This window comes from Mustelus asterias, chromosome 7 (genome assembly GCF_964213995.1).
Source record: "Mustelus asterias chromosome 7, sMusAst1.hap1.1, whole genome shotgun sequence".
Taxonomy (NCBI): domain Eukaryota; kingdom Metazoa; phylum Chordata; class Chondrichthyes; order Carcharhiniformes; family Triakidae; genus Mustelus; species Mustelus asterias.
In genome coordinates, this window is record NC_135807.1 from 3,222,082 (window position 1) to 3,234,728 (window position 12,647).

A 12,647-nucleotide genomic window follows, 5' to 3' on the forward strand; every position below is an offset into this window, starting at 1 on the left:
TTTGACCCAATGCTGAAATCAAAACTCTTCCGCTCTGGAAAATTTCAAGTTATAAATTTGTGAGAGAGGGTCCCTGGATAAAGGGGTTTAGTTATCCTATTTTAAAAGGGAATCAAATGAATGTCAACCAAATGAATTAAAAATCACACACTGAGGAATTTCTATTCCTTAATTAGCAATTTCACTGAGACATCCCAAACAACTGGGGCTAGATACAGAAAGATTCAAAAAGAGATTGCAGCACAGAGTTGAGAGGGTGGGTATTATTCTGTAACTGGTCTGTGCAAATCTAATCTGAGGATTTGAGCCAAGTACAAAAAAATTCTCTCATTAAAAAAATGAATATTTCAGAGCACTAAGTCTGAACTGAAGTGCCATTGGTCAAGTCCACTCTGATCCAGCTCCTTGCTCCTGAAGCACTACCTTGCTGTTGCTTCCCCAAAACCATGCCCCTTGGTCCTACAACTCATTCATCTTCCCTTTGGTTTTATTACCAATGACCTTAAATTATAGCTTTGAACCTGTGTAACTTTATGCTACTTGTGTCTTGGTACCACAAGCTTCCTATCTCCAATACACACTTTAAACTTTGACTTTGAATAATTTACAAACGTACAAAGACACTAAACTGACAGGTGGGAAAGGGCCAGCTGGTTCCTAAATTGGATTAAGGTGTCCACTTGGAAGGATTATTAAAGTCAGCATGTCAGTAAATGGGTGTTAAAGAGATTAGTTTGCTACAATGTGCATTTCCTGTTGTTGCTTATTTTATTGTCTTAACTGTGAGCTGAACATTTTACAGCATGTCAATGTAACAATGCTGGAACTCTACCTGAGCTCTGTGATGACTCTGGGAGATGCCTCTGTCAGGCAGAATTTGCTGGCAATCAATGTGAACAATGTCGCCCTGGATATCACTCATTCCCACTCTGTCAAGGTAAGAGTTTTGTTTCTTAATAACTGAAGCATTTTAGGCTATAAGTTTTGTGTTTTTTTATCAATTCATGGGATGTGGGCGTCACCGACTGGGCCAGCATTTATTGCCCATCCCTAATTGCCATTGAACTGAGTGGCTTGCTATATCACTCCATCAGGCTTTTTTTTTCAAAGAGTCAACCACATTGCTGTGGACCTGGAGTCACATATAGGCCAGACCAGGTGAGAACAGCAGATTTCCTCCCCGAAATGACATTAGTGTACCAGATGGGTTTTTACGACAATTGACAGTGATTTCATGATCATCTTTCGACTTTTAATTCCAGATTTTTGTTGAATCCGAATTTCACCATCTGTGAGATTTGAACCTGGGTACCCAGATCTGTAGAAGAGTCATATAGATTCAGAGCTTTAACTCGGCTTCTCTCTCCACAGATGCTGCCAAACCTGCTGAGTTTATCCAGCATTTTCTGTTTTTACCCAGAGAATAACCGTGGGTCTCTGGATTACTAATTTGGTGACAATACCACCACTTTCCCCAAATTTGCATTTGTACAAAATTGCAAAACCACGTGGCCAAGTCTTTTTAGGCAACACCAGGTGGCCTGTCAATCAAAACAGTTCAGGAGCAGGTGGGGGCTCTATTTTCTCTAATTGACAGCTGCTGATTTTTTTCCATTTTAAATGGTCTCTGGGGATTTAAGTAGTCAGCACGGCTTTGTCAAGGGCAGGTCGTGCCTTACGAGCCTGGTTGAGTTCTTTGAAAATGTGACCAAACACATTGACGAAGGAAGAGCGGTGGATGTGGTCTATATGGACTTCAGCAAGGCGTTCGATAAGGTCCCCCATGCAAGACTTCTTGAGAAAGTGAGAGGGCATGGGATCCAAGGGGCTGTTGCCTTGTGGATCCAGAACTGGCTTGCCTGCAGAAGGCAGAGAGTGGCTGTGGAGGGGTCTTTCTCTGCATGGAGGTCAGTGACCAGTGGAGTGCCCCAGGGATCTGTTCTGGGACCCTTGCTGTTTGTCATTTTCATAAATGACCTGGATGAGGAAGTGGAGGGATGGGTTGGTAAGTTTGCTGACGACACCAAGGTAGGTGGTGTTGTGGATAGTTTGGAGGGATGTCAGAAGTTGCAGCGAGACATAGATAGAATGCAAGACTGGGCGGAGAAGTGGCAGATGGACTTCAACCCGGATAAGTGTGTGGTGATCCATTTTGGCAGATCCAATGGGATGAAGCAGCAGTATAATATGAAGGGTACCATTCTTAGCAGTGTAGAGGATCAGAAGGACCTTGGGGTCCGGGTCCATAGGACTCTTAAATCGGCCTCGCAGGTGGAGGATGCGGTCAAGAAGGCGTACGGCGTACTGGCCTTCATTAATCGAGGGATTGAGTTTAGGAGTCGGGAGATAATGCTGCAGCTTTATAGGACCCTGGTTAGACCCCACTTGGAGTACTGCGCGCAGTTCTGGTCACCTCATTACAGGAAAGATGTTGAAGCCATTGAAAGGGTGCAGAGGAGATTTACAAGGATGTTGCCTGGATTGGGGGGCATGCCTTATGAGGATAGGTTGAGGGAGCTTGGTCTCTTCTCCCTGGAGAGACGAAGGATGAGAGGTGACCTGATAGAGGTTTACAAGATGTTGAGAGGTCTGGATAGGGTAGACTCTCAGAGGCTATTTCCAAGGGCTGAAATGGTTGCTACGAGAGGACACAGGTTTAAGGTGCTGGGGGGTAGGTACAGAGGAGATGTCAGGGGTAAGTTTTTCACTCAGAGGGTGGTGGGTGAGTGGAATCGGCTGACGTCGGTGGTGGTGGAGGCAAACTCGTTGGGGTCTTTTAAGAGACTTCTGGATGAGTACATGGGATTTAATGGGATTGAGGGCTATAGATAGGCCTAGAGGTGGGGATGTGATCGGCACAACTTGTGGGCCGAAGGGCCTGTTTGTGCTGTGGCTTTCTATGTTCTATGTTCTATGTTAATTTCAGATTATTACACTAGAGGTCTTGATCACTGCAATAAAACAACATCTAACTATTGAAACCAAACAAACATTTTTTTTGTATTTTAAGCCTGTTATTGAAAGAATTCCAGCAGCAGGTGACTGTTTCATTTGGTTCTCCACTTGCGACTAGCCTCCTCTGAGTGGCCATGAACAACAACTACTTTGTGAAGGACCCTGACTCCACTATAGAACATAGAAAGAACATAGAAAAAACTACAGCACAAACAGGCCCTTCGGCCCACAAGTTGCGCCGGTCATGTCCCTACCTACCTAGGCCCATATATAGGCTTACCTATAACCCTCAATCCTATTAAGTCCCATGTACTCATCCAGAAGTCTCTTAAAAGACCCTATCGAGTTTGCCTCCACCACCATTGACGGCAGCCGATTCCACTCACCCACCACCCTCTGAGTGAAAAACTTACCCCTGACATCTCCTCTGTAACTACTCCCCAGCACCTTAAACCTGTGTCCTCTCGTAGCAGCCATTTCAGCCCTGGGAAAAAGCCTCCGAGAATCCACCCGATCTATACCTCTCAACATCTTGTACACCTCTATCAGGTCACCTCTCATCCTTCGTCTCTCCAAGAAGAAAAGACCGAGCTCCCTCAACCTATCCTCATAAGGCATGCCACCCAATCCAGGCAACATCCTTGTAAATCTTCTCTGCACCCTTTCAATAATTTCTACATCCTTCCTGTAATGAGGCGACCAGAACTGAGCACAGTACTCCAAGTGGGGTCTGACGAGGGTCTTATAAAGCTGCATCATTATCTCCTGACTCCTAAACTCAATCCCTCGATTGATGAAGGCCAGCACACCATACGCCTTCTTAACCACCTCCTCTACCTGTGAGGCTGATTGTAGAGTCCTTTGGACCCGGACCCCAAGGTCCTTCTGATCCTCTACACGACTAAGAGTCTTACCCTTGATATTATACTCCTTCATCCCATTTGACCTGCCAAAATGCACCACTACACATTTATCTGGGTTGAAGTCCATCTGTCACTTCTCCGCCCAGCCTTGCATCCTATTATGTCACGCTTTATATAATTGTGGGTGGGGTTAAAACTTCCCAACCCAGGAATGGAGGCAGCAAGGGCAGGAGTGCTGTATGTGGGTGGGTTAACTTCAATTTTATTTGTGCCAGTGGGAATGGTGGTGTGAATTCCAGGATAGGTTTTGCTTGCCATGTTCTAATGATATCCAAGTCATCTGGACACTGCGAGCCAGCTGATTAGAGACCAGGAGTTAAATTCTCCTGGTAGACCTGGAGTGTCGGCCACAAATGTGCATTACAAATAGTTCATTTCTCCGAGTTAAACTTTTCCATTATTGTTTATAAGAATTTTATATCAGTGGAATAAAAGATCCTTGTTTTATAATCATTGTGCTGTCCATGTGCTTGAATCTCACATATTTGCAGGTTAGGTTGATTAGTCATGTTAAATTGTCCTTTAGTGTCCCAAGATGTGTCGATTAGGAAGGTTAGTGGGTAAAGACGTGGGATTACGGGGATAGGGCCTGGGCGGTTTGCTCTGCTAGAGAGTCGGTGCAGACTCAATGGGCCAAATGGCCTCCTTCTGCACTATAGGAATTCTATGTAGGAATTCTATGAACATTTAGTATATTCACGACACACGACAGTGCAGAGTCGCTGAGCAGAAACTGATAGCCAAGTTCCGCACACATGAGGACAGCCTAAACCGGGATGTTGGATTTATGTCACATTATCAGTAACCCCCACAGCTTGCCTCCTGGGCTTGCAGAATCTCACTAGCTGTTCTGTCTGGAGACAATACACATCTCTTTAACTTGTGTTTAATGCTCCCTCCACCCACATTGTCTGTACCTTTAAGATCTGGCTGGCTTTAGGGATTCGCATTCTAATCAGTATTCTGTAACTTGATGTTGTGTCTCTGCGCACTGTTTGAGAGCACATTTCCACTCCATCTGACGAAGGAGCAGCGCTCCGAAAGCTTATGGTATTTGCTACCAAATAAACCTGTTGGACTTTAACCTGGTGTTGTGAGACTTCTTACTGTGTTCACCCCAGTCCAATGCCGGCATCTCCACATCATGCCTTTATACACCATTGGTGACCTTTAGCTATCTGCACCCTGAGCTCTGGAATAGCTTTTCTAAACTTTGACACCATTCTCCGTCCTCCTTTAAGTTGTTAAAAAGCTAGCATGTGCAGTAATCACAAAGCCAGGCAATAGCTTCCTCAGAAGCTAAATGGAGCTCTCGGAGCCAGCCCTCTGATTTTATTTGATTTGATTTATTATTGTCACATACAGTGAAAAATATTGTTTCTTGCGCACAATACAGACAAAACATACCTTCATAGAGAAGGAAATGAGACAATGCCGAACGTAGTGTTATAGTCATAGCTCGGGTGTAGAGAAGGATCAACTTAATGCGAGGTAGGTCCATTCAAAAGTCTGACAGCAGCAGGGAAGAAGCTATTCTTGAGTCAGTTGGTACATGAGTCGGTCGGTTGGTTTGTATCTGTTTCCTGATGGAAGAAGGTGGAAGAGAGAATGTCCGGAGTGCGTGGGGTCCTTAATTATGCTGGCTGCTTTGCCAAGGCAGCGGGAAGTGTAGACAGAGTCAATGGATGGGAGGCTGGTTTGCGTGATGGATTGGGCTACATTCTCGACCTTTTGTAGTTCCTTGCGGTCTTAGGCAGAGCAGGAGCTATACCAAGCTGTGATACAACCAGAAAGAATGCTTTCTATGGTGCATCTGTAAAAGTTGGTGAGAGTCGTAGCTGACATGCCAAATTTCCTTAGTCTTCCTTAGTCTTCTGCTGAATTTTGTCAGGGGGCAGTCTTCAATCATGTGACCCAGAAGGAAATAAATAATTTGGACCTGTTTTCTTATTTCTCCATTTTACTGGTGTTCTCTTTGACAACATCTTTCAAATCCAGAACCTCTACTATCTAGAAGGACAAGGCAAGAGGTGCATGGGAACATCACCATCTACAAGTTCCCCGCCAAGCCACACACCATCCTGACTTGGAACTATATTCTTTATTCTTCACTGTCATTGGATTAAAAACCTGGATCTCATGCTTTAATAGCGCAGTGGGTGCTGTTATACTATATGGACTGCAGAGATTCAAGAAGGCAGCTCACTATCACCTTCTCAAGGGCAATTATGGGTGGGCAATAAATGCTGGCCTAGCTAGTGACACTCACAACCAATAAAAGAATAACAAAAAGAGCCTGCACAGGTATCATGGGCTGAATGGTCTCCCACTGTGCTGTGAGATTCAATGATTTCATCTACAAATTAATTTGAGTTAGATTTCCCATCGCTTCATTCTTTAAGTGGTGATCGTAGGAGTATAAAGCTGGAATTAGGCCTGAGAGAATGATGCACTCAAAATTGGGCTGATTTTTCTTAAGCCAGCAAAGTGCATAGTGCTAAAGGCAGATCATCAACTTAACTTGATTGACAATCAGAGTGAAGCTGGACCTTTGGGTGAGGGGAGAGCATCTGTTCGGCTGTGTAACCTTGGTTGTATTGAGTTCAGTAAGAAGTTTAACAACACCAGGTTAAAGTCCAACAGGTTTATTTGGTAGCAAAAGCCACAGTATCCTGGTGTTGTTAAACTTCTTACTGTGTTTACCCCAGTCCAACGCCGGCATCTCCACATCATGTATTGAGTTCCACAGGGGAGTAGCGCTCGAGGTAAATTCTCCAGTCCAGCCCAGGACTGATAATTTAACAGACCATTGAAAGGTCCGTTGAACTTGGGCAGGATTTTATAGCCCCGGGGCGGGTGGGATCAGAAAATCCCACCTTTAGAGTGGGGGCCTTAAACAACTGGAACTTAACACTTTTTTAAATTGATGATTGAATGGGGGCAGGGCGGTGGATGTTGTCTACATGGACTTTAGCAAGGCCTTTGACAAGGTCCCTCGTGGCAGGCTGATACAGAAGATGAAGTCGCATGGGATTAGCGGTGAGCTGGTAAAATGGATATAGAACTGGCTTAGTCATAGAAGTGGAGATGCCGTTCGGTATCTTGTCTGCTTTCTTGCATATTTGTAGAAACTTTTCGGTATCTTGTCTGCTAATGGCATTTGCTACCAAATAAACCTGTTGGACTTTAACCTTGTGTTGTTAAAACTCTTCCTTAGTCATAGAAGACAGAGAGTGGTGGTGGCGAGGTGTTTTCCTGATTGGAGATCTGTAGCAAGTGGAGTTCCGCAGGGATGGATGCTGGGTCCCTTGTTTGTAATATATTTTTATGATTTGGAGGAGAATATAGGTCATCTGATTAGTAAGGTTGCGGACGACACAAAGATGGGGGAGCTGCAGATAGTGAGGAGGATTGCCAGAGGAGACAGCAGGATATAGTTAGATTGGAGACTTGGGCGGAGAAATGGCAGCTGGAATTTAATCTGGACAAAAGTGAGATGATGTATTTTGGAAGGTTCAATTCAGGAGGGAAGTATACGGTAAATGCCAGAACACTTAGATGCATTAGCATACAGAGGGATCTAGGCGTACAAGTCCACAGTTCCCTGAAAGTGGCAACACAAGTGGACAAATGGTCAAGAGGGGTATGGCATGCTTGCCTTCATCAGGTGGAGCACAGAGTAATCGGCAAATCGTGTTGCAGCTTTTTAGTCAGGCCACATTTTAAATTTCCTTCCTAATGACATTGTGGGTCAATCCACAGCCCGTGGACTGCAGCGATTCAAGAAGGCAGCTCACCACCACCTTCTCAAGGGCAACTAGGGATGGGCAATAAATTCTGGCCAGCCAGTGACACCCATGACCTAGGAATGAATAAATAAAATTGCATACAGTTCTGGTTGCCACACTAAAAGTTTATTTATTAGTCACAAGTAGGCTTACATTAACGCTGCATTTAAGTTACTGTGAAAATCCCCTACCAGAAGGATGTGGAGGCCTTGGAGAAGATACAAAAAAGGTTTTCCAGGATGTTGCCTGGTTTTGGAGGGAGTTAGAGTGTGAGGAGAGATTGGTCAAATTGGTTTGTTTTCACTTGAATGTCAGAGGCTGAGGGGCGACCTGATAGAAGTTCACAAAATTATGAGAGGCTTGGATAGTTGGATTCTTTTTCCCAGGGTGGAAATGACAATTACTAGGGGGCATAGGTTCAAGGTAAAAAGGGGAAAATTTAAAGGAGATGTGAAAAGCAGGTGTTTTAGACAGAGGGTGGTAAGTGCCTGGAATGCGCTGCCAGTGTAGGTGGTAGAAGCAGATACAATAGCAATGTTTAAGAGGTATCTTGACAGATACATGAATAGGCAGGGACGAGAGGGATACTGACCACGTAGAGGCAAAAGGTTTAAAAATTAGTTTAAAAATTAATGCGTTGGCACAGGCTTGATGGGCCAAAGGGCCTGTTCTTTTACTGCACTGTTCTTTGTTCTTTATCAGTCTGGTAGCTCATGCAATTCTAGTTTTGTTCTGTGCGGGTGTTCCCAGTTCGCCATATTGGAGGCTCAAGATGCTGTGACCTGCAACTGAAAATCTAGGTCAGAGTGTTTGGTTTCTTTTTCAGTAATGTTGTGAACATTCTTTCCATTTTCTCTTGTAAAAGCATGTGAGTGTTCTGCTGATGGCTCTTATGATTCTGAATGTGACCAGATCACTGGGAAGTGTAACTGCCGACCACATGTCACTGGACAGCGGTGCGATACTTGTGTTTCAGGAGCGTACAACTTCCCTACTTGTCAAGGTAGCAAACGTTATTATTGTTGTATTTCTCCTGTGAGTGATTGCTCTGTGTTACAATTAAAAGAGTCCTGTATAAAAGATCTAATTTTGGTGTAATTACACTTTAAATTAGGAGGTTCAATAGGTGCTGCAGGTTGCTGCATAATTGGGGCTTAAAGACCATAAGACATAGAAGCAGAAGTAGGCCATTTGGCCCATCAAGTCCGCTCTGCCATTCAATCGGATCATGACTGATCTGATGTGATAATCCTCATTTCCACTTTCCTACCTTATCCCCATAACGCTTGATTCCCTTACTGATTAAAAATCAGTCTATCTCAACCTTGAACATAAGTAATGACTCAGCCTCTCCAGCCCTCTGCGGTAAAGAATTCCACAGATTCACTATCCTCTGAGAGAAGAAATTCCTCCTCACCTTTATCTTAAACAGGCAACCCCTTACTCTGAAATTGTGTCCTCTGATCCTAGACTCTCCCACAAGGGGAAACAACCTCTCAGCATCGACCCTGTCAAACCCCTGAGAATCCGATATGTCTCAATAATGTCATCTCTCATTCAGCTAAACCCCAATGAGTACAGGCCCAACCTACTCAATCTCTCCTCGTAAAAAAATCCCTCCCTACCCAGGATCAACCTAGTGAACCTTCTCTGGACTACTTCCAATGCCTGTATGTCTTTCCGAAGAAAACGGGATCAAAACTGTTCACAGAATTCCAGGTTTGGTCTAACTAGTGCCTTGTATAGTTTATGCAAATCTTCCCTATTTTTATACTCCATTCTGTTTGAAATAAATGTAAAATGTCTGACGGATTTTCCAAAGAACAGGCAAAGGCACAATGGGCTGAATGGCCTCTTTCTGTGGCCTATGACTCTCATCAACTTGCAATTTATCCTTTGATGCAAATGTCATATTTTTGTTCTCTTGGAGAGGTGAATAATAACAGGAAATAGATCTAAGAATTAAATTTCTGTGAAACCCTTCAATGGCGACTGCTATTAATCCATCAGGCAGTAAGAATATTCAATGCTGACTAATTGTATTCTACAGATGCCATTTCTGTATTCCCACAGAACTTGTGTTTCTAATCCTAATTTCATTTTTACCACATATTCACCTTTATAAAAGGAATTAAGTGACAAAATATTCACTTTATATTTGCTGCAATCACACCATCTGCTGGGATTTGTTTTCAATTTTCACTTTATTCAATTTCAATTTCAGTTGGTCTACCATTGACGGCTGTGCCTTTAGCCTTCAGGAACCATAAACTCCAGAATTACCTCCCCAAACACTCCGCCTTTCCTCTCTCTCTCCACATTTGACAAACTTCTTAAAACCTGCCTCTTTGACCAAGCTTTTGGTCACCTGCCCTAATACCTCCAAATATGTCTTGGTGTCAAATTTTGTTTTATAATACTCTAATGAAGTGTGTTCTGATATTTTATTATGTTAAAGGCACTATATAAATGCAACTTGTTCTAATGGCCATGGTGTATTCCCACAAGTATTTACTTAATTCCCTTTTAAATGTTCCCATTGAATCTATCTCCAACACCGTGTCTGACAGTGCATTCCAGATCACAAGTACTTGCTATATAAAAAAATATGTTTCGTTTTGTCACTTTTTTTCCCAGTGTTCAAAAGTCTTGGGTGGGATTTTCCGGCTACGCTCGCCCCAAGACTGGAAAATCCCATCCAAGGTCAATGGACCTTTGCATGGTCCGTGTCCCACTCGATACGATTCCCATGGCGGGCAAGACGGGAAAATTCCACCCATTAGGTTTTTTAATTAATTTATTATTGTCACAAGTAGGCTTACATTAACACTGCAGTGAAGTTACTGTGAAAATCCTCCAGTCGCCACACTCCGGCACCTGTTCGGGTACACTGAGGGAGAATTTAGCATGGTCAATGCATCTAACCAGCACGTCTTTTGGACTGTGGGAGGAAACCGGAGCACTCGGAGGAAACCCACACAGACATGGGGAGAATGTACAAACTCCACACAGACAGTGACCCAAGCCAGGAATCGAACCCGGGCACCTGGCACTGTGAGGCAGCAGTGGATGTCATTGGGCTTTCACTGATGAAAACATGAAACATTTTCCTTGTTATGTTCCCTGTGTATTGGAAATGAGTCGGTGATCTAATTGAACAGTTTAAGATGATTTATGGAATTGGTAAGGTAGATAGAGAGAAACTATTTCCTCTGGTGGGGAGAGTCTGGAACAAGGGGGAGTAATCTTAAAGATTGAGCGAGGGTGTTTGGGGAATGATGTCAGGAAACAGTTCTTTGCGCAAGGGATAGTGGAAATCTGGAACTCTCTTTCCCAAAAATCTGTTGAGGTGGGGATCAATTGAAAATGTCAAAACTGAGATTCATAGATTTTTGTTGCTAAGGCGATTAAGTGTCACAACAACCAAGGTTGGGTGATTGAATTTAAGATACAGATCAAACAGGAGCAATGATAGCGTAGGCCTAAGGGGCTAAATGTCCTTATTCTGTCCCGTATGATTCTATCATTCTCCTGTTGCATCAAAAATGTAATCATCACCACACAACCAAGCTAGATGTCAGTCTGGCTCCAGAGTAAGAGGTACGATGCATTAGTTACCATGTGTTCTGAGGTATTTAATATTATTGAACATTTCTGATCCTAATTTGTGGTATTCTTTTCAGTTAATGACTGCCATTCAGCTGGGACAGCAAATCATGCTCCTTCACCTCAGTCTGTAAGTATTTGCTGTGTTTTTGAAGTTAAAGTACATGGGACTGAAATGTACTTTTGGCACAGACACAAGTTAGATTGCTGCAGAGATCTGCCCCATGCTGGGAGTTAATGGACCATTGCCAATGGTTATGGCTCTCAAGGATCTTCCATGTCCCAGGTTTCTGCCTTGGCCCTGATCCAACTGCATAAGACCAAACTAGTAATGATGAACACAAATGTGTTTTCAAGTGAAGCTTATAAAAACACCAGCAAACTTGTGCATATAACTTTGTGTTATTACAAATACTTGTGATTTGCAAGTTATTACATCTTATGTTAGAGATGTGGAGGAGGAAATTGCTAAGCAGATTATGGATATGTGTGGGGGTCACAGGGTAGTTGTCATGGGGGACTTTAACTTTCCAAATATTGATTGGAACCTTTGTAGGTCAAATAGTTCGGATGGGGCAGTTTTTGTGCAGTGTGTGCAGGAGGGTTTCCTGACACAATATGTGGATAGGCCGACAAGAGGTGAGACCACATTGGATTTGGTACTGGGAAATGAACCGGGCCAAGTGTTAGATTTGGTTGTGGGAGAGCACTTTGGAGATAGTGACCACAATTCGGTGTCTTTTGTTGTTGCAATGGAGAGGGATAGGGCCGTACGGCAGGGCAAGGTTTACAATTGGGGAAGAGGTAATTATGATGCGATTAGGCAAGAATTAGGGGGCATGAGTTGGGAACAGAAACTGTCAGAGAAAGGAACTAATGAAAAGTGGAACTTTTTCAAGGAACAAATACTGGGTGTCCTTGATAGGTATGTCCTTGTCAGGCAGGGAGGAAATGGCCGAGTGAGGGAACCATGGTTCACGAAAGAGGTGGAATGTCTTGTGAAAAGGAAGAGGGAAGCTTATGTAGGGATGAGGAAACAAGGTTCAGATGGCTCGATTGAGGGTTACAAGTTAGCAAGGAATGAGCTGAAAAAGGGGTTTAGGAGAGCTAGGAGGGGACACGAGAAGTCCTTGGCGGGTTGGATCAAGGAAAACCCCAAGGCTTTTTACTCTTATGTGAGGAATAAAAGAATGACCAGGGTGAGGTTAGGGCCGGTCAAGGACAGTAGTGGGAACATGTGTACGGAGTCAGTAGAGATAGGCGAGATGATGAATGAATACTTTTCTTCAGTGTTCACCAAGGAGAGGGGCCATGTTTTTGAGGAAGAGAAGGTGTTACAGGCTAATAGGCTGGAGGAAATAGTTGTTCGGAGGGA

General features: G+C 43.7%; 1 protein-coding gene across 1 annotated transcript in view; it reads left to right on the top strand.

The window, feature by feature from the left end:
* Nucleotides 1–12,647, top strand: part of lama3 (laminin, alpha 3) — a 458,111-nt gene that overhangs the window by 185,744 nt on the left and 259,720 nt on the right. Inside the window, exons 14-16 of the mRNA XM_078215598.1 lie at nucleotides 803–937; nucleotides 8,532–8,669; nucleotides 11,350–11,402. Coding sequence (XP_078071724.1) covers nucleotides 803–937; nucleotides 8,532–8,669; nucleotides 11,350–11,402 — 326 coding nt within the window. The remainder of the gene's footprint in view (nucleotides 1–802; nucleotides 938–8,531; nucleotides 8,670–11,349; nucleotides 11,403–12,647) is intronic.